Below are 19,513 nucleotides of genomic sequence, written 5' to 3' on the forward strand. Positions count from 1 at the left end.
TACAAAGTTTAAATTTTTTAAAATTAAAAAAAATTGCGGAACTGGAGCCAAATCTGTAAAGAATACTTAATCACAGGATATAGGTTTAAATTAGCAACTTTAGCTAATTGTATAGGTAAAGCAACTCCCAATAACGAGGTTAAATAAAACTGCTTAACAACTTGCAGTTCCAGGTCTACCCAAATTGGCCGATTACTCTTATCAACCCAATATAACCAAAAGGACATGTATCGCACATTAACGGCCTAATAATACCTTCTTAGATTGGGCAAAGCAAGACCTCCATCCTTTTTCAATCTTTGTAAGTGACATTTACTAGTTTTTGGTCTTTTATTATTCCAAATAAAAGATAAAATAATACAATCAATTCGATCAAAAAACTTCCTAGTCAAAAAAAAGGGATTTTCTGAAATAAATATAAAAATTTCGGTAGAATCATCATTTTAACTATATGAATACGATCAACAAGTGAAAATGTAAGTGGACTCCATCTACTAAATAAATACTTCATAGAGTCTACTAAAGGAATAAAGTTGGCTTTAGAAAGATCCTTATATTTTTTAGTAATTATGATACCTGAATATCTAAAAGAATCCATGACTTTAAAAGGAGTATTGTCATATATAGAGGCAGAGTCATTTGAAGGAAACAATTCACTTTTACTGAAATTTATTTTATATCCTGAAAAATCTCCAAGTTCATTGAATAATTTTAGCAAGGCAGGAATAGATTAGTCAGGATTAGATATATGAACCAATAAGTCGTCAGCGTAAAGAGAGATCTTATGCATGGTCTCAGTCACAAAAATCCCAAGGATATTTTGAGCCCTTATGAGGTTATTCTGCAACACCTTTGCTTTGAGCTCTGAATTCACTTAAACGGGGACGTGTATGTACATATTCTATCAATATTCTGGTTCTGTCATTAATGCTGCCTTCTTAATATGTAGATGTATTACATAGGTTATTGCTTCCCATTTATTTAAAATTATGCATAGAAAAGTAGAGGAAGATGGAATTAAAATTACATTTTATTCCTCTATTTTTGCAGTCTGTCTTCTTTATATCAAGGATAGTTTATTCCTGCTGCTCCTTGCCTGCCAAAGAAACCTAAAGCTGGGTCAGTGCACAAAAAAAGCACCAGAATTAAATCCTGAGGATTTATAGAAATAATCCTTGAATGGAATTCTATTTTTGTTCATTAGTTTTAAGCAAGTCCATTGCTCTACATTTCTGCTGTACTACAGTTGTGTGCAGTGTTTCAGGTCAGTAACTTTCCGTTAGAGCTGTGAAGTGATTGAAGGTTAGCAAAGAAATAAGTGTGAAATATCCAGGTATTAAAGGTTTATCTTCAAAATATATCCTGTATTGCAGTATCATTGGAGTGCCACGGTAGCTCAGTGGTAGCACGACACAGGAATGTTGTATGGAGAATGTTTCCGTTTCGAAGGAAGAATAAAGTAAAGCCATTGTAATAGAGAGTCAGCAAGAAATCCAGAAAGGAAATGTAAAGAAACAGTTTTACCAAAAGACTGGGGAGAATGAGGAACTTTCTACAACAGAGAGAGATTGAAAATAGTACCGGTACATTCAAAACAATTCTATTGGGAAGAAAGGAATATCCTTAGATTTACGTGAGCTTAAACATCATATACTGGTCAAGTTGAATGAGTTGTTTCTGTGTTGGACGTGCTTTGTAATTGAAATCTTTAATTACTAAATTATAAATTTTTCAATAAAATTGGAATTCCTTTAACAGGTTTATTTTTCCCCCAACTTTATTTTTAGATCTCTCTGAATTTATTCAAAAATGTTCTAACAAGTTTCTGAAGCAGCAAAAAATTGGAGCGAAGATGCTGGAAAAAACTAGGAGTTTAAGAGTGGAGAACCTGCCTTCCAGCATCAGTGAAGATCTTCTAAAACTATACTTTGAAAGTGCTAAAAATGGAAATGGAATTGTAAGCTCTTTAGAAATGACACTGGAGCATACTGCAGCTGTGATCTCTTTTGAAGATTCTGAAGGTAATATGTACTTTGGAAAATAATGATGAATTAGAAATTTATGGACATTTAAACCTATTGTTCTCTAACATTTTTTTGGTTTTGCTTGCAGTTCTGGATGTCATTCTGTCTAAAGAACACAAGATTTCTAAAACCCCAATTTATGTCTATCCTTATTATGAATCAATTGGATCAGCTTTATATGGGAACAAAAGACCAGTGGTGAAAATGCTTGATCCCTTTCTGTTTGAAATTGATTCCTACATTCTACGGTTTCTTAAACAAGATGAAAAGCGAATTGCAGAAATCATGGACAGAATGTCCTCGTGCCACTGTAATATTGCATTCCCAGAATCAGGCCAATCGAACTTGGTCAATATTTCCCCAGCACTTTCCAAGCATATGAGTTCATTTGAGAATCTTGCAAAGAACTGGAAAAAGGAGGCTTCAGATAATTTAGTTTCTATTCTGTCAAAGTACAAGACTAATATAAACGACACAAATAAATCAGTTTGGGAAATAATTCAGAATGATTTGCGTCAATATTTGAACCAAAATGTTGTTGTTATTCCAGACACTTCAAAGGGAAAAGTAATCATCACTGGCGTGGCTGAGAGTGTGGACATTCTGCAACAAACATTCAAATCAATTGTGAATGATGCCATTAAAAAATTAGAAAGGGAAAAACAAAGTATATCTGAGGTAGTGCCAATTCCTCCAGCTAAATATGATTTATTATTAAACAATGGTCTTGAAAGCAGTTTTACCAAACAATTTCCAAATCTTAACATGAAGTACAGCCCAAATGCATGCCATTTAATATTATATGGTTTATCTTTGGATGTTTATTGTGCTAAAAGCAAGTTATTAGAAGAACTCTTTGAGATGAAGGAGAAACAGGTTAATCTGGACCCTTGTCTTGTTGAGTTTCTACGAAAAGTACACTGTCAAGAAGTTTCCTCCCACCTTTTTACATCAAATGGAATCAGTGCTGCATTTGACATTCAGGGCAACTCTGTTGTGTTGACTGGCAGTGAAGACACTTTGTGTGAAGCAGAAAAGCAAATCAAAAGACATCTCACTTTCAAATGTATTGAGATACAAGACATAAGTGTCATAAGAAAGAATGAATGGACAGATATAAAGGGAAAATTAGATAAATCATTGAATTCCCAAAGTAAACGGGTTGATATTGAAGAGAAAACCCTGGACAGGCATGCGCAGATTATTATCTCTGGCTACTCGGATGCTGTCTGCAAAGCTTTTGAAAAGCTCAGTGAATTTGTCAAAAAGAACACAATCATTCAAAGAAACATTCCTTTTAAATCTTGTGGAGTGCTGCACTTTTTGATGGCCTTTGAGAAAATTAATGTTCCAGGTGTTCAAATAGAAGTGCATAATAAGGAAAATCATGCAAGCGTTTCTGTCGTTGGTCTTGAAGAGAATGTCTGTCAGGCAGAGGATATACTTTTGAATCAAGCTTCCAAAATAGTCAGTAAGATGTTCAAAATGAACAGACCAGGAATAAAGCAGTCTTACAAAGAAAATGAAGAATATCTTGTTTCCACAGCAAAGAGAAAGTTTCATTGTTTTGTAAGACCTATTGAGCACATGGAAGGAAATGGTGACTTAAGCCCGACTTCCTGTAAAGTACAGATGCCTAATGGACCTTCCATTACTGTTTACAAAGGAGACCTGTGTGAGAGTCACGTTGATGTGGTTGTCAATAGCTCCAATGAAGACCTGAAGCATATTGGTGGTCTTGCAAAAGCTCTATCAGATGCAGCTGGAACAGTGTTACAAAAAGACTGTGATTGGATTATTAAACATCGAGGACCTCTTATGCCTGGTGAGGCCGTTCTTACTGAATCTGGCAGACTACCGTGTTCTGCAGTGATTCATGCAGTTGGTCCAAGGTGGTCAGATACCGATCCAAACACAGCTAAAAAGAGATTAAGAAGTGCCTTGAAGGAGAGTCTTCATCTAGCTGAAGCTTATAACTTTAAATCTATAGCAATCCCTGCTATTAGTTCTGGAATATTTGGATTTCCACTGGAATTATGTGCTGAAATAATTGCCATGACAGTCAGGGAACACTGTGCAAACTTACAAGGAGGGAGTACACTCAGTGAGATCCACTTGGTAAATAATGATGCTCAATCTGTCCATGCTGTTTCCCATGCTGTTCAGAAAATATTTGGTGACCTGATAAATAGTTCACAGCAGGTCAGGATTGCTTCAGGCAACATGAGAAACAGAAGTATTAAATGTCTTCATGAAGCCCAAACTAAAGAAGGTCTAAACATCCTTGTCGTCAAAGGAAATATTCAAGATATGAAAGTAAGGCTTCAGTGTAACTTATTTATTTGAAATTGGTAGTAATTCCAGAAATTTTATTTTACCTTTATTTTTAAATTTGACTTCCTATTTCTAGGCTGGTGTTATTGTCAACGTCATTGGAATGGATCTGGATCTTTCTTCATGCGCAGTTTCCAAAGCAATATTAGAGAAAGCCGGCCCAAGCCTCAAACGATTACTGTGGGAAGAACAGAAGAGAAAACAACCTTTCATGGGAATGGTATATGAAACTCAAGGATGTAATCTTGACTGTAATGAAGTGTATCATGCTGTTTTTCCTCGTTGGGAACAAAGTAGGAATGCAGAAAAGGTAACACATTTTATTGTTTGCACCTGTGGAGCAAATCATATTTTTTGAAAATTGTGTATTGAAGATTAAATGTAAAATTACAATTCAGGTCTTTGAAGACATAATCAGAGATTGCCTGAAGAACACTGAAGAATCGCAGCAGGATTCCATTGCATTCCCGGCAATTGGTAGTGGCAAGCTATCTTTTCCAAAGGATGTTGTTGCACAGGTTATGTTTAAAACAGTTCTGAAGTTCAGCTCTGAGAGACGATCAGCTCATCTTAAGAAAGTTTACTTTGTGGTACATCCTGATGATCGTCTTGTCGTTCAGGTGAGGATTAGAAGAAAATTACATACCTTGTACTGAATATTTTTAGCTATAACTTTTTTGATATAATGAGCATTTTTTCCTTGATTCTGCTTTGTATTTTCTATAGAGATAATAATTTGATAAAGTATTTACAGTGTTATTCAGGTTCTGTATGGAATGTGTTTCTGGAACTCTGAACCATTGTTGATTCATTTGCCATCTTGTTGACAACTTCAAATCCTTCCAAATCAATGCACCTTCAAAAGCTGATTTCCTTTCCTTTAATTAACTGCTTCGGTTCACCAAATCCTCAACAATTCTCACAACTCTTACAGATTTGTTCCATTTCAGCGGCAGTGATGGCCTTAGCTAGTTATACGGTGATGAGTATTCTTCCTACATGGGCTTCATTTTACTGCATAATGTCGTCATTACATCATTGCTCTTGCACTGAGTTTTGTTATGTTTTAAAACAATAAAGTTTGTTCCTTTCAAACTATCTGAACAGATGATTCACTATTTGTGATTAAGGCTCTTGTTCTGAATCCACACCCAAGTCTCCTTTCATCTATGAAAAGATCTCTTTATCTCATGTTTTTAATTATTATTGCTCTTGTTGCTGTTCACGCAGTTAGTGTTTTGCGCTTGGGAGTTGATGTTTTTCTTTGAACTGCATCCATGGTTTTCTTTGTTATGTAGCTGTCTGGAGAAGATGAATTTCAGTTGTATACTGCGTGCATAGTTTGATAATAAACGTACCTGCAACTTTTATTTTTTCTCACCTCAAGCTGGTAAAACCTGATGTATGGGCATAGCCAAGCACACTCATTTCTCAATTCCTGGAAATGTTTGGACTATTCTATGGTGTTCAGTATTGTGGCTTTCTGGAGATTTACATAAATATTGCTGTGTCGGCCTGATTGTTCGATGCTATTGTGTAGTGACTTTGGGATGTTACCACTTGGGACAATGTATATATACCCTGTTCATGTTCCATAGTCTTTCAATTTCCTCTTTTAATTCAGCATTTTTCTGGTGTTTTTAATATTATCATTTTTGTATTTAAAATATTTTTTCTCAGATCAAGCTGGTAAAACCTGAGGTATGGGCATAGCCAAGCACACTCATGTCTCAATTGCTAGGGACTTTTGGACTACTTTAGTGGTATTTACTATTGTGGCTTCCTGAAGATTTACATAGATATACAGTAGCTGTGTAGCCCTATTTGTTTAATGGGATTGTTTAGTGACTTTGGGATGATACCAGTTGTTATATTAAGAACATAAGAAATAGGAGCAGGAATAGGCCATCTGGTCCATCGAGCCTGCTCCAGCATTCAATAAGATCATGGCGGATCTGGCCAAGGACTCATTTCCACCTGCCTGCCTTTTCCCCATAACCATTAATTCCCTTACTTTGCAAAAATCTATCCAACCTTGTCTTCAATGTATTTACTGAGGTAGCCTACTCTGCTTCATTGGGCAGAGAATTCCACAGATTCACCACTCTCTGGGAAAAGCAGTTCCTCCTCATCTCTGTCCTAAATCTACTCCGCCGAATCTTGAGACCATGTCCCCTAGTTCTAGTCTCACCTACAGTGGAAACAACTTTTCTGCGTCTATCTTATCTATGCCTTTCATAATTTTATATGTTTCTGTTAAGATCTCCAGTCATTTTTCTGAATTCCAGTGAGTACAGTCCCAGGCAACTCAGTCCTCCTCATAGTCTAACCCCTCATCTCTTGAATCAACTTGGAGAACTTCCTCTGCAACGCCTCCAAAGCCAGTACAGTATATCCTTCCTCAAGTAAGGAGACTAGAACTGCACACAGTACTCCAGGTGCGGCCTCACCAGTACCCTATACATTTGCAGCAACACTTCCCTGCTCTTAAAGTCAATCCCTCTGGCAATGAAGACCAACATTCCATTTACCTTCTTGATAACCTGCTGCACCTGTAAATCAACTTTTTGTGATTCATGCACAAGCACTCCCAAGTCCCTCTGCACAGCAGCATGCTGCAATCTTTCACCATTTAAGTCAGGGGTCGGCAACCTTTTTGCCTCTGTGGGCCGGATCGCGTATTAATGAGCAGATGGTGGGCCAGATAAATGCCATAAAACCCTTGAAATATGGGAATTAACCATTAAATACACCTAGTTATGTTTTGCCTCAAATTAATGAATAACTCATGCTAGAAAAACATTCGTGCTTAAGGTTGCCTACCCCTAATTTAAATAATAATCTGCTCATGTATTTCTCCTAAATTGGATGACCTTGCATTTACCAACATTGTACTCCATATGCCAGATCCTTGCCCACTCACTTAATCTATCTATATCTCTCTACCGACTCTCTGTATCTTCCACACAATTTGCTTTTCCATTCAATTTAGTACCATCAGCAAACTTAGACACAGTACGCTCAGTCCCTCTTCCAGATCGTTAATGTATATCGTGAACAGTTGCAGGCCCAGCACCGACTCCTGTGGCACACCGCTCACCACTGATTGCCAAGCAGAGTAACACCCATATTTCCCAGCTCTCTGCTTTCTGTTAGTTAATCTATCCTCTGTCCTTGCTAATCCATCACCCCCAACTCTATGCATCTTTATCTTATGGATAAGTCTTTTATGTGGCACCTTATCAAACGCCTTCTGGAAGTCCAAGTAAATAACCTCCATCAGTTCCCCTCTGAAGATGTAACGAGCGCGGTGGATAGTGGAAAAACTCCATTAAGATTGTAAAACAGGACCTGCCTTTGCTGAGTCCATGCTGTGTCTGCCTGATGGATCCATTTCTTTCCAGGTGCCTTGCAATTTCTTCTTTAGCCATCACCAATGCCTGTACTGTAACTTCTGCTGTCTTGTTTTGTCCTATCATCTGCCTGCCCTTCTTGTCAGTCTGACTGCACACTACCTTTGCTTTTTTACCATCCATCCTATCCTGAGCCCTTTCACCCAGTTCCCAAGGCAAATTAGTTTAAACCCTCCCCAACAGCTCGAACAAACCTGCCCACGAGTATATTGGTCCCCCTTGGGTTCCTCTTGTGCAGGTCATACCCGTCCCAGAAGAGATTCCAAGAACCTCCCTGCACCAGCTTCTCAACCACACATTAATCTGCCAGATCATACTGCTTCTACTTTCACTGGCAGTCCAGAGATTAGTACGCTGGAGGTCCTGCTTCTCAGCTTTCTGCCTAACTGTCTAAAATCTCTCTTCAGGACCTCTTTGCTTTTCGTTCCTATGTTATTGGTACCAATATGTACCAAGACATCTGGCTGCTTTCCCTCCCCCTCCAAAATGTTGTGGATGCAATCCAAGATGTCCCTGACCCTGGCACCTGTGAGACAACACACCATTTGGGTGTCCAGTTCACATTCACAGAATGTATTTTTTTTTATGAGTTTGTATTTTAAAGCAAAATTTTGGTGAATGATATTTGCCGCTTAATTGTGCCAGTGTAAGCAATCATATTATTATTTCTTTCTTTTATTTGCACAGTTTATTGTCTTTTGCACATTGGTTATCTCCGCTGTTGGTGGGGTCTTTCATTGATTCTATATTGGTTATTGGATTTTTTGAGTATGCCCACAAAAATTGAATCTCAGGGTTGTACATGGTGATGTACTTTGTACATGTACTTCAACAATAAATTTACTTTGAACTTTGAACAGATCTACTCCTCTGACTCATATGGTTCCTACTTTCTGTGTATTTCGTTATGATACCAGCAACCCACAAATCTCTACAAAGCTCAAATCTTTACAGAGAGACACTTATGAAAATAAAACTTTACCTGAGATGCAATCCCTTTCTAGTTTCTTACTTTCAATATCGCTTCCTATTGCAACCTTGCAACTGTGTGGATTATAGTCACTGACAAGAATTATTGAGATTAAACTTATTTTGCCCAATTCACACAGTGAAGCCTGCTGGTATCAAATTGCCAATACTGTGTTTTGCTTCTGTTGGTGTTCAAGGACTTTGAATTATTACCAAAAAATGTATGTAGTGTATTTGTGAGTGATTTAAGATGTTGAAAGTCATAAATATGTACAGCACAGAAAGCAGCCCCCTTTTACCCAACTCACACATGCTGATGTCTGTCTGAGCTGGTCCCGTTGGTCCATATTTGTCCCGTAACCCTCCAAACCAGGGGTTCTCAACTTGGGGTCCACGGACCCCTCTGTTAATGGTAAGGCTCCATGGCATTAAAAAGGCTAGGAACCCCTGCTCTAAACATTTACCTGTCCTGTAAACATTATAATTATACCAGCCTGTACAGCTTCCTCACATACCCACCATACTCTGTGTGGAAAAGGCCTCCCCTTGGCTCCTTTTTTTAATTCTGTCTCCCCTCACCTTAAATCCCTGTCCTGTAGTTTTAGACTCCCCTGTATGGGTAAAAGACTGCAACCATTCACCTTATCCACCCTCTTCATGATTTTATAAATCTGTAAGGTCTCCCATAAGTCCTCTTTGCTTCAGGAATAAAAGTCCCACTGTCCCCACTGTCTCCTTATAACTCAAACCCTCTTGTCTCAGTAACAGCCTCGTGGTTTTTTCCTGCGCATTTTCCAGATTCGTGGCATCCTTCCTATAGCTGTGTGACCAGATCTGTGCAAAGTACACCAAGTGTGGTCTCACCAGCAATTTGTACAGTGACAATATGATGTCCCAACTCCTGTAATCAATGCCCCGACCACTGAAGGTGAGTGTACTAAGCTCCTCCTTCACTGCCCTGTCTACCTGAGTCACTACATCTAGGGAGCTGTCTACTTCTATCTCTAGGTCACTCTATTCTACATTCTTCAGAGCACTACCATTCACTGTTAAGTCCTGGTTTAACTTATTAAAATGCAGTACTTCACATGTTTGATCTACCATTCCTTGGCCCACTTTCACAGTTCATCTAGTTCCTGTTGGAATCTTAAGTAGTCTTCTCCATTGTCCATGATACCAACAGGTATGGTGTCATCTGCAAACTTGTTAACCATCTGCTAATTTACAAATGACATTATCATCCCAGTCCTGAACAGCAGAATCGGGTTTGAAACCACCAGCATATGTCATGAAATTTGTATCTGATGATATAAGTTGTATTTTTGACTCATGAGGGACATTTAACATTCCAATCGTAAATTCACAGTTTGCTTAAATATAATACTGATTTAAATTTGTCATACCTTTTCTTTTTAATAGACTTTGGTTGGCATGGAAACAATGGACCTGTTCCTTTGCTGCACTGTTGTAGATATGGTAATTAGGACCAAAAAGCAAATAACAGTAAATTATGAAAATAAGTCAGCCAGTCAGGCAGTGTCTGTACAGTAGGGGTTCCCAACCCGGGGTTCACGGACCCCTTGGTTAAAGGTAGGGGTCCACGACATAAAAAAAGTTGTGAACCTCTGATGCAGAAGGAAATGGAGTCAATAATAAAGGTTGATGATATGTCATCATTTGCTGTTCATTTAAATTACATAAGTGCTAGGTAATTGGGTCGTAATGAAAGGTTTTGGCACATTGGGGTTCATAAATAAAATTATTGAATACAGGAGATGGGATGTTATGTTGCAGTTGTATAAGATATTGGTGAGACCAGATATTGAATATTGTGTGCAGTTTTGGTCACCTACCTACAGGAAAGATGTAAACAAGGTTGAAAGAGTGCAGAGACAATTTACAAGGATGTTACAGGTCTGGAGGACCTGAGTTATAGAAACGATTGAATAAGTTCAGACTTTATTTCTCAGAACGTAGAAGATTGAGAGGAGATTTGATAGAGGTATACAAAATTATGAGGGGTTTAGATAGGGTAAATACAAGCAGGCTTTTCAACTGAGGTTGGGTGGGACTGCAAGTAGAGGTCATGGTTTAAGGGTGAAAGGTGAAAAATTTTAAATGAGAACGTGAGGGAAAACTTCTTCACTCGGAGTGTTGTAAGTGTGGAATGAGCTGCCAGTACAAGTGGTGCATGCAAGCTCGATTTCAATGTTTTAAGAGAAGGTTGGACAGATACAAGGATGGGAGGGATATGGAGGGCTATGGTCACGGAGCAGGTTGATGGAAGTGGGCAGTTTAAGTGACTTGGCATGGACTAGATGGACCAAAGGGCCTGTTTCAGTGTTGTACTTTTCTATGACTCTACTGTAGACCTGATACAAGCCGCTATCTTTGCTTAGCGACACACAAAGTGCTGGAGGAACTCAGCAAGTCAGGCAGAATCTCTGGAGGGAAATAAACAATTGACATTTTGGGCTGAGACCCTTCATGGGGACTGGGAAGGAAGTGGGCTGAAACCAGAATAAGCAGGTTCAGGGAGGAGAAGGTTTGCAAACTGGCAGGTGAAGGGTGAGACCAGGGGAGGGGAGAAGGTGGGTGGGGAAGTAGGGATGGAGTGAGAAGCCAGGAGGTGGTAGGTGTTCAGAGATGTTAATACCCAGCAAATAGAAACTTTCCATTACTGATCCCTCAATGAGGTCTGGTGTGTGATCCTCAACTTCCCCTTCCTGAAGTCCACAATCAGCTCCTTGGTCTTAGTGACGCTGAGTGCATGGTTGTTGTTCTGACACCACTCAACCAGCTGATCTGTCTCAGTCCTGTAGCCTCCTCGTCACCATCTGAAATTTTGCCAGCATCAGTTAAGGGAGGTGATGGGAGGGTGTGAGACGTTTACCAAATAGAGAATGGAAAAGGAGGGAAGGGTGTTGTGAGTAATTACTGGACATTAGAGAAATTGATGTTCATGCATCAGGTTGGAGACTACCCAGATGGATAACCAGTGTTGCTCCTTCAGCCTAAGTTAGCAGAGGAGGAGAAGTTCCTCCAGCGTTTTGTATGCGTTGTTCCAGATATACCAAATCCCCTGATTATACTTTATGTCCTTGTTTAGTAGGTTTCCATTTTTTTTACCCAACATTATGGAATTTCGAACATAGAATATAACCACCTACAATGTTGTGCCAACCTTTTAACCTACTAGACTTACAAAGATGTTGCCTGGATTGGGGAGCATGCCTTATGAGAATAGGTTGAGTGAACTCGGCCTTTTCTCCTTGGGGCGACGGAGGATGAGAGGTGACCTGATAGAGGTGTATAAGAAAATAGGAGGCATTGATCGTGTGGACAGTCAGAGGCTTTTTCCCAGGGCTGAAATGGCTAGCACGAGAAGGCATAGTTTTAGGGTGCTTGGAAGTAGGTACAGAGGAGATGTCGGGTAAGTTTTTTATGCAGAGAGCGGTGAGTGCGTGGAATGGGCTTCTGGCGGCAGTTGCAGAGGTGGATACGATAGGGTCTTTTAAGAGACTCCTGGATGGTAGTTCCAGGGTAAGGGCATGTTCAGCATAGCTCTGTGGGCTGAAGGGCCTGTATTATGGTGTAGGATTTCTATGTTGCTACTCTAAGGTCAGTCTATCTCTTCCCTCCCATATAGCCCTCCATTTTTTTTCTTACATCAATATACCTTTCCAAGAGTCTCATAAATGTCCCTAATGTATCTGCCTCTACCACCATCCTTGGCATTTCACTCTATGCACTCACCACTCTCCGTGTATTAAAAAAAACAGTTTACCGCTGACATCAGCTCTATACTTTCCTCCAATCACCTTAAAATTATGCCCCCTTGTATTAGCCATTTCCATCCTGAAAAAAAGTCATCTTGTACACCTTTATCAAGTCACTTCTCATTCTTCTTTGCTTCAAAGAGAAAACCCCAAGGTCGTTCAGTCTGTCCTCATAAGACCTGTTCTATAATCCAGGCAGCAACATGGTAAATCTCCTCTGCACCCTCTCTAAAGCTTTCACAAACTTCCTATAATGAGGCAACCAGAACTGAACACAATATTCCAAGTGTGATCTAACCAGGGTTTTATAGAGTTGTGACAGAATCAGAATCAGAATCAGAATCAGGTTTATTATCACCAACATGTGACGTGAAATTTGTTAACTTAGTAACAGCAGTTCAATGCAAACATAGTCTAGCAGAGAGAAAAAATAAATATAATAATAAATAAACAAGTAAATCGATTACAGTATATGTATATTGAACAGATTTTTTAAGAAGTGCAAAAACAGAATTACTATTTTTTTTAAGTGAGATAGTGTCCAAGGGTTCAAAGTCTATTTAGGAATCAGATGGCAGAGGAGAAGAAGTTGTTCCTGAGTTGCTGAGTGTGTGCCTTCAGGCTTCTGTATCTCCTACCTGATGGTAACAGTGAGAAAAGGGCATGCCCTGGGTGCTGGAGGTCCTTGATAATGGACGCTGCCTTTCTGAGACACTGCTCCTTGAAGATGTTCTGGGTACTTTGTAGACTAGCATCCAAGATGAGCTGACTAGATTTATAACCCTCCGCAGTTTCTTTCAGTCCTGTGCAGTAGCCCCTCCATACCAGACAGTGATGCAGCCTGTCAGAATGCTCTCCACGGTACAACTATAGAAGTTTGTGAGTGTATTTGTTGACATGCCAAATTTCTTCAAACTCCTAATAAGGTATAGCCGCTGTCTTGCCTTCTTTATAACTACATCGATATGTTGGGACCAGGTTAGATCCTCAGAGATCTTGACACCCAGAAACTTGAAACTGCTCACTCTCTCCACTTCTGATCCCTCTATGAGGATTGGTATTTGTTCCTTCGTCTTACCCTTCCGAAAGTCCACAATCAGCTCTTTCGTCTTACTGATGTTGTGCCAGGATGTTGCTGTGGCACCACTCCACTAGTTGGCATATCTCACTCCTGTACACCCTCTTGTCACCACCTGAGGTTCTACCAACAATGGTTGTATTGTCAGCAAATTTATAGATGGTATTTGAGCTATGCCTAGCCACACAGTCATGGGTATAGAAAGAGTAGATCAGTGGGCTAAGCACACACCCCTGAGGTGCACCAGTGTTGATCGTCAGCGAAGAGGATATGTTAAGGTTCAAAGGTCAAGTTTAATGTCAGAGAAATGTATACAAAATACATCCTGAAATGCTTTTTCTTCACAATCTTCACAGATTGTGGTCTTCTGGTTAGGAAGTCGAGGATCCAATTGCAGAAGGAGGTACAGAGGCCCAGGTTCTGCAACTTCTCGATCAGGATTATGGGAATGATGGTATTAGATACTGAGATTACCATGTGACTCTTGAACACAATTCAGTGATTAATGAAGGGAATAGCCCATACACCTTCTCAACAACCCTATTAACTTGCACAGTATCTTTGAGGGGCCTATGGACATGGACTCAAATCTCTTTGTTCCCCCATCCTGCTAAGAATACGGCCAGTAACCCTGTAGTCTGCAACAAATTCAACCATCCAAAGTGGATCACCTCACACATTTCTGGGTTGAACACTGTCTGCCACTTCTCAGCTTAGCTCTGCATCCCATCAATGTCCCATTGTAACCCTCACACAAACAACAGGAATTCTGCAGATGCTGGAAATTCAAGCAGCACACATTAAAGTTGCTGGTAAATGCAGCAGGCTAGGCAGCATCTCTAGGAAGAGGTTTCAGGCCGAGACCCTTTGTCAGGGCTGAGGGATGCTACCTGGCCTGCTGCGATCACCAGCAACATTGATGTGTGTCAATTGTAACCCTCGACAACTTTCCACACTATCCACATCAACCACAAACCTTCATGTCACCCACAAGCTTTCTAATCCACCCTTCCTCTTCCTCATTTATAAAACTCACAAAGAGCTAGGGTCCCAGAACAGATTCCTTCAGAACATCACTGGTCACCAACCTGAAGATAGAATACACTCCACCTCAGACTACACTCTTACTTCTTTGTGAAAGCCAATTCTGAATCCACCCAGCCAAGTTTCCCTGGATCTCATGCCTCCTAATCTTCTGAATAGGTTTACCATGGGGAACCTTATCAAATGCCTTACTAAAATCTATATGCACCACATGCACTGCTCTACCTTCATAAATATGCTTTGTCACTTCCTCAAAGTATTCAGTCTGACTCATGCGTCATGAGCTGCCCCTCACAAAAGGCATGCTGGCTAACCCTAATCCAAATGCTCACAAATCCTGTCTCTAAGAATCTTCTCCAATAATTTCCTAACAAGGTTCAAAGGTACGTTTATTATCAAAGTATGTATGCAGTATGGAAACCGGCATGATGGGCCACAAGGCTCGTGACAGACTTTAGTCTTAAAATAAATGTATGCAGTATACAACCCTGAGATTCATGTTCCACGAAAGAAAGACAACCATGGAAGCTGTTCAAAGAAAAACATCAACCCACCCACCCCCCCCATGTAAAAACCAACAAATTGCACAAACAGCAACAAGAACATCAAACCCACCTCCCCACGCAAAAAGCAACAAATTGTGCAAACAGCAACAAGAACATCAAACCCTCCTCCCCACGCAAAAAGCAACAAATTGTGCAAATGGCAACAAGAGAGAATGAGCACCACTGAAGACTGGCTGATGTATACTCACTAGTTTATTATTAAGATGGTGGTTCGGTGTGTTTCTTGGAATATTAATGGTGTTTTGTTGTATAGGCAATGTCTCAGGAGTTCCAAAAGGTTTTTACAAAGCAGCAAAACACTGCAGTTCCTATTGATCAGCCGAAATCCATGGGTAGGTCACTGTTTATTGCAAATGCTGATTAGATCTTGTTTATTTTCCCAGACCACAAACAGATTAAAAAATATATACTTTGTTGTCAAATGCAAGGTTTCTTAATCTGTAAGATTGCAAATATTTAAAACTTTAATAAAAATACTTGGCTTCCTCTTTTTTGCTCTCTCTGAAGATTTTTTTTTACGTAAGTACTCCACTAAATCTTTTGAAGGAAATTCTTGAGTCCTTATCAGGCTTGCTTCCGCAATGTCAGGAAGTGAAAATGAGCTGAGCAGTAAAATTACTGGATATGGTTAGTAACAGGTTTTGAGGTTACGGACACAAGGAAAATGTAATATCTTCATCCTTGGGCCACTGGAAATTGATGCTGTGCATTCTACAGTGAGAAATGCATTTTCTGCATGCCCATGGTCCTTTTCATCACTTATTATGCATGTTGGAATAATGTCTAGATCCCGAGAAGGCTACCGTTCACACAACATGCAAGTAACTCATGGAAACTCAGGAGAAATCAGCCTGTCCAGTTCAGTCCCTTCCAAACTACATCTGTGAAACCTCGCACACTCTTGGTTTTTTTCAATAATTTCAGGTTCCCTGGCCCCCATCATCTTATTTTTACCATGGAAGATCAGTCCCTATACACCTCCATCCCCACCAGGAAGGCCTCAAAGCTCTCCATTTTCTTTTCAGGACACCAGAGCTAACCTGTTCCCCTCCACCACTCTCCTCCGCCGAGCAGAACTTGTGCTCACTCTAAATAATTTCTCCTTTGGCTCCTCCCACTTCTTTCACACAAAGGGGATAGCCATGAGCACTCAATGGGTCCCAGCTATGCTTGTCTGTTTGTCGGCTACATGGAACAGTCCATGTTCCAAGCCTACACTGGTGACCATCCCGCACTTTTCTGATGCTGCATCGATGACTGCGTTGATGCTGCTTCTTGCACCCGTGCTGAACTCGTCAACTTCATCCATTTGCCTCCAGCTTCCACTCTACCCTCAAATTGACCTGGCCCATTTCCGACACCTCTCTTCCCTTTCTCCATCTCACTGTCTCTATCTCCGGACTGAGCTTATCCACCAATGTCTATTACAAACCCATGGACTCTTACAGCGACCTGGACTACACCTCATCCCACCCTGCTACTTGTAAAAACACCATCCCCTTCTCTCAATCCCACCATCTCCGCTGCATCTGCTCTCCGGATGAGGCTTTTCATTCTAAAACAAAGGAGATGTCCTTTTTCAAAGAAAGGGGATTCCTTTCCTCCACCATCAACGCTGCCCTCAACTACGTTTCTTCCATTTCATGCACATCTGCTCTTAAACCGCATCCTCCTGTCACCATACCAGGAATAGGGTTCTTCTTTTCCTCACCTATCACTCCACTGGCCTGCACACCAGCGCATAATTCTCCAAAACCTCCGCCGCCTCCAACGGAATCCCACTACCAAGTACATCTTTTCCTCCCGCCCCCCACTTTCTGCTTTCAGCCGGGATCATTCCCTGCATGACTCCCTTGTCCATTCATCTCTCCTGGCAGTTATCCTTCCAAGCGGAACAAGTGCTACACTTATCCTGTACTTCCTCCCTCACATTCAGGCCCCTAAACAGTCCTACCAGGTGAAGCGACACTTCACCTGTGAGTCTGTTGTGGTCATATACTGTGTTCGGTGCTCCCGGTGTAGCCTCCTGTATATCAGTGAGACCCAACGTAGTTTGGGAGATCACTTTGCTGAGCATCTATGCTCTGTCTGCCAGAACAAGTGGGATATCCCAGTAGCCGCCTATTTTAATTCCATTCAGTGATGAGGCTACGGTTATGTTGGAAGAACGCCACCTTATATTCCATTTGGGTAGCCTCCAACCTATTGGCATGAACATCAGTTTCTCAAACTTCTGGTAATGCTCCCCACGTCCCCCTTCATCGTTTCCCATCCCCATATCCACCCCCCTCTCACCTCATCTCCTTGCCCACCCATCGCCTCCCTCTGGTGCTCCAACATTCTTCTTTCTTCCATAGCTTTCTGTCTGTCACCCATCAACTTCCCAGCTCTTTACTTCATCCCTTCCCCTCCAGCTTTACTTCATCCCTCCACCTATCACTGTGTGTTTCTCTCCCCTCCCTCACCTTTTAAGTCTACTCCTCAGCTTCTTTTCTCCAGTCCTACTGAACGGTTTTGGCCTGAAGCGTCGATTATACTGTTTTCCATATATGTTGCCTGGCCTGCTGAGTTCCTCCAGCATTTTGTGTGTGTGGCTTGGATTTCCAGCATCTGCAGATTTTCTCTTGTCTGTCTAGATCTTGATGGTTTTTTCCCTGTATCCACCTTTTTGTCAGGAGGTCTCGACCTTGCCAAGCCTGATTGCGAAAAACAAAAAAATGTGAGGACTGCATAAGCAATGTATTATCATGTTTCTAAAGACTATTTGATTTGTGAAATAAAATGTTCTATGAAGAAATGTATAATTGAGGAGATATCTTGGAACCATTTTACAGGTCTTTTCATTGGAAACCTATCTGAGACTGCACCCGGTCTGGCTGAAATGCTCGTAGGACCAATTTTACTACAAGTGGTATCAGGAGATATCACAAAGGAGAGCACAGATGTCATTGTCAACTCATCAAATGGCAATTTTACACTAAAAGCAGGTATTTTAACACATTGTTCCAAGATAATTTGAAGAAGAACCCAATTCCCTTAATTTTCATATTGATTTTACTCACTTAGAATTGGCTGCATTTTACTGCAATTGTACAATGGTGCTTTGCTGTTATTGCAACTTTTAACATTGTAGATGTGATTAAATTGGAAAATCCAGATGTCCCAAAGGTTTCAAAGTATATTAAATATCAGAGTAGCTGTAAGGTATACAACCTAAAATTCGTTCCCTTCACAGACATCCATGAAACAAAGAAACCCCATAGAATGAGAGAAACATCGAAAACCCAAAGTCCCCCTTTGCACAAAGGTATTGACCCTCCCCCACGCCAGCAGAAGCCCTGGCCCCCCACCCACCATTCAAGTCTCTGTCTCCGTCCCCCACTCTCCCCTCCCCCACACTCTTTCCCCGCCCGCCCTCTCTCCCACCCCCCTCCTCCCCCACTCCCACTCCCCCCATCTCTGTCTGTCTGTCTCTATACCGCTATCTCTCTCGTTCGCTCATTTGCAAAAATGAGAGCAGGAACCAGCAACTCGCTGTTCCCCCTTTCTCAAGGACAAACAGGCGCACTTTCTCCATCATAAAAGAGAGGGACATGGCTTGAGCACAGGCCTTCCTCCGAGAGCAGCCGGTGATCAGCAAATACACCGTCTGCTGTCTTGATGTCTCAGTCCCTCATAGCACTTCAGTTAGTGAAATCGACAAGGAACCGGGTCACCCACGACTTCCGACCTCCCAGAAAAATCTGGCCTTTGTTTGGTTTACAATAAAGCAGGATCATACTTAATCACATTTCATTTTGCCAAAATAATGAATGAATGAATAAATAAATAAATAAAATTAAAAATGGAGACAATAAAAAGAAACAGTCCTCGGATTTGTGATGAAAAGACATACCTGCTTATTATTAGAATTAATCCACCAGCAATACTGTTAAGTTTAGATCTCTGTCAATTCATGCGCACTTACTTTTAAAGTATCAAATATGATCAATAAAAAGGCAGTTTTTGGTTAGGAACTGAGTTCCTCCAGCATTTTGTGTGTGTTACTCTGGTTAAGAATATTCTGGTTTTCCTATTAAATCAATCAACTTGTTTGTAATTAAATTTCAGGTGTCTCCAAGGCGATTTTAGATGCTGCTGGTCCAACTGTGGAAGCTGAGTGCCATCAGAAAGGTTTGGAATTTGTTTTCTTTTACAGACCCAAGCAGCTTCCAGCTCAACAATCTCTTTGCCTTTCTGCCTTTAATGTACAATAGGATTTTAACATGTTAGTATTAAACTTAAACTTCCAATTGGCAAAATATTA

General features: G+C 40.6%; 1 protein-coding gene across 2 annotated transcripts in view; it reads left to right on the forward strand.

Moving 5' to 3' along the window:
* LOC140199656 (protein mono-ADP-ribosyltransferase PARP14-like) overlaps positions 1–19,513 on the forward strand; it is a 95,795-nt gene that overhangs the window by 44,154 nt on the left and 32,128 nt on the right. For both annotated transcript variants that reach the window (XM_072262100.1, XM_072262101.1), the window contains 7 exons: positions 1,788–2,021; positions 2,113–4,340; positions 4,435–4,668; positions 4,757–4,978; positions 15,461–15,539; positions 18,042–18,194; positions 19,318–19,380. In XM_072262100.1, the coding sequence (XP_072118201.1) occupies positions 1,788–2,021; positions 2,113–4,340; positions 4,435–4,668; positions 4,757–4,978; positions 15,461–15,539; positions 18,042–18,194; positions 19,318–19,380 (3,213 nt within the window). The remainder of the gene's footprint in view (positions 1–1,787; positions 2,022–2,112; positions 4,341–4,434; positions 4,669–4,756; positions 4,979–15,460; positions 15,540–18,041; positions 18,195–19,317; positions 19,381–19,513) is intronic.

Source organism: Mobula birostris, chromosome 6 (assembly GCF_030028105.1).
Source record: "Mobula birostris isolate sMobBir1 chromosome 6, sMobBir1.hap1, whole genome shotgun sequence".
NCBI classification, from domain to species: Eukaryota; Metazoa; Chordata; class Chondrichthyes; order Myliobatiformes; family Myliobatidae; genus Mobula; species Mobula birostris.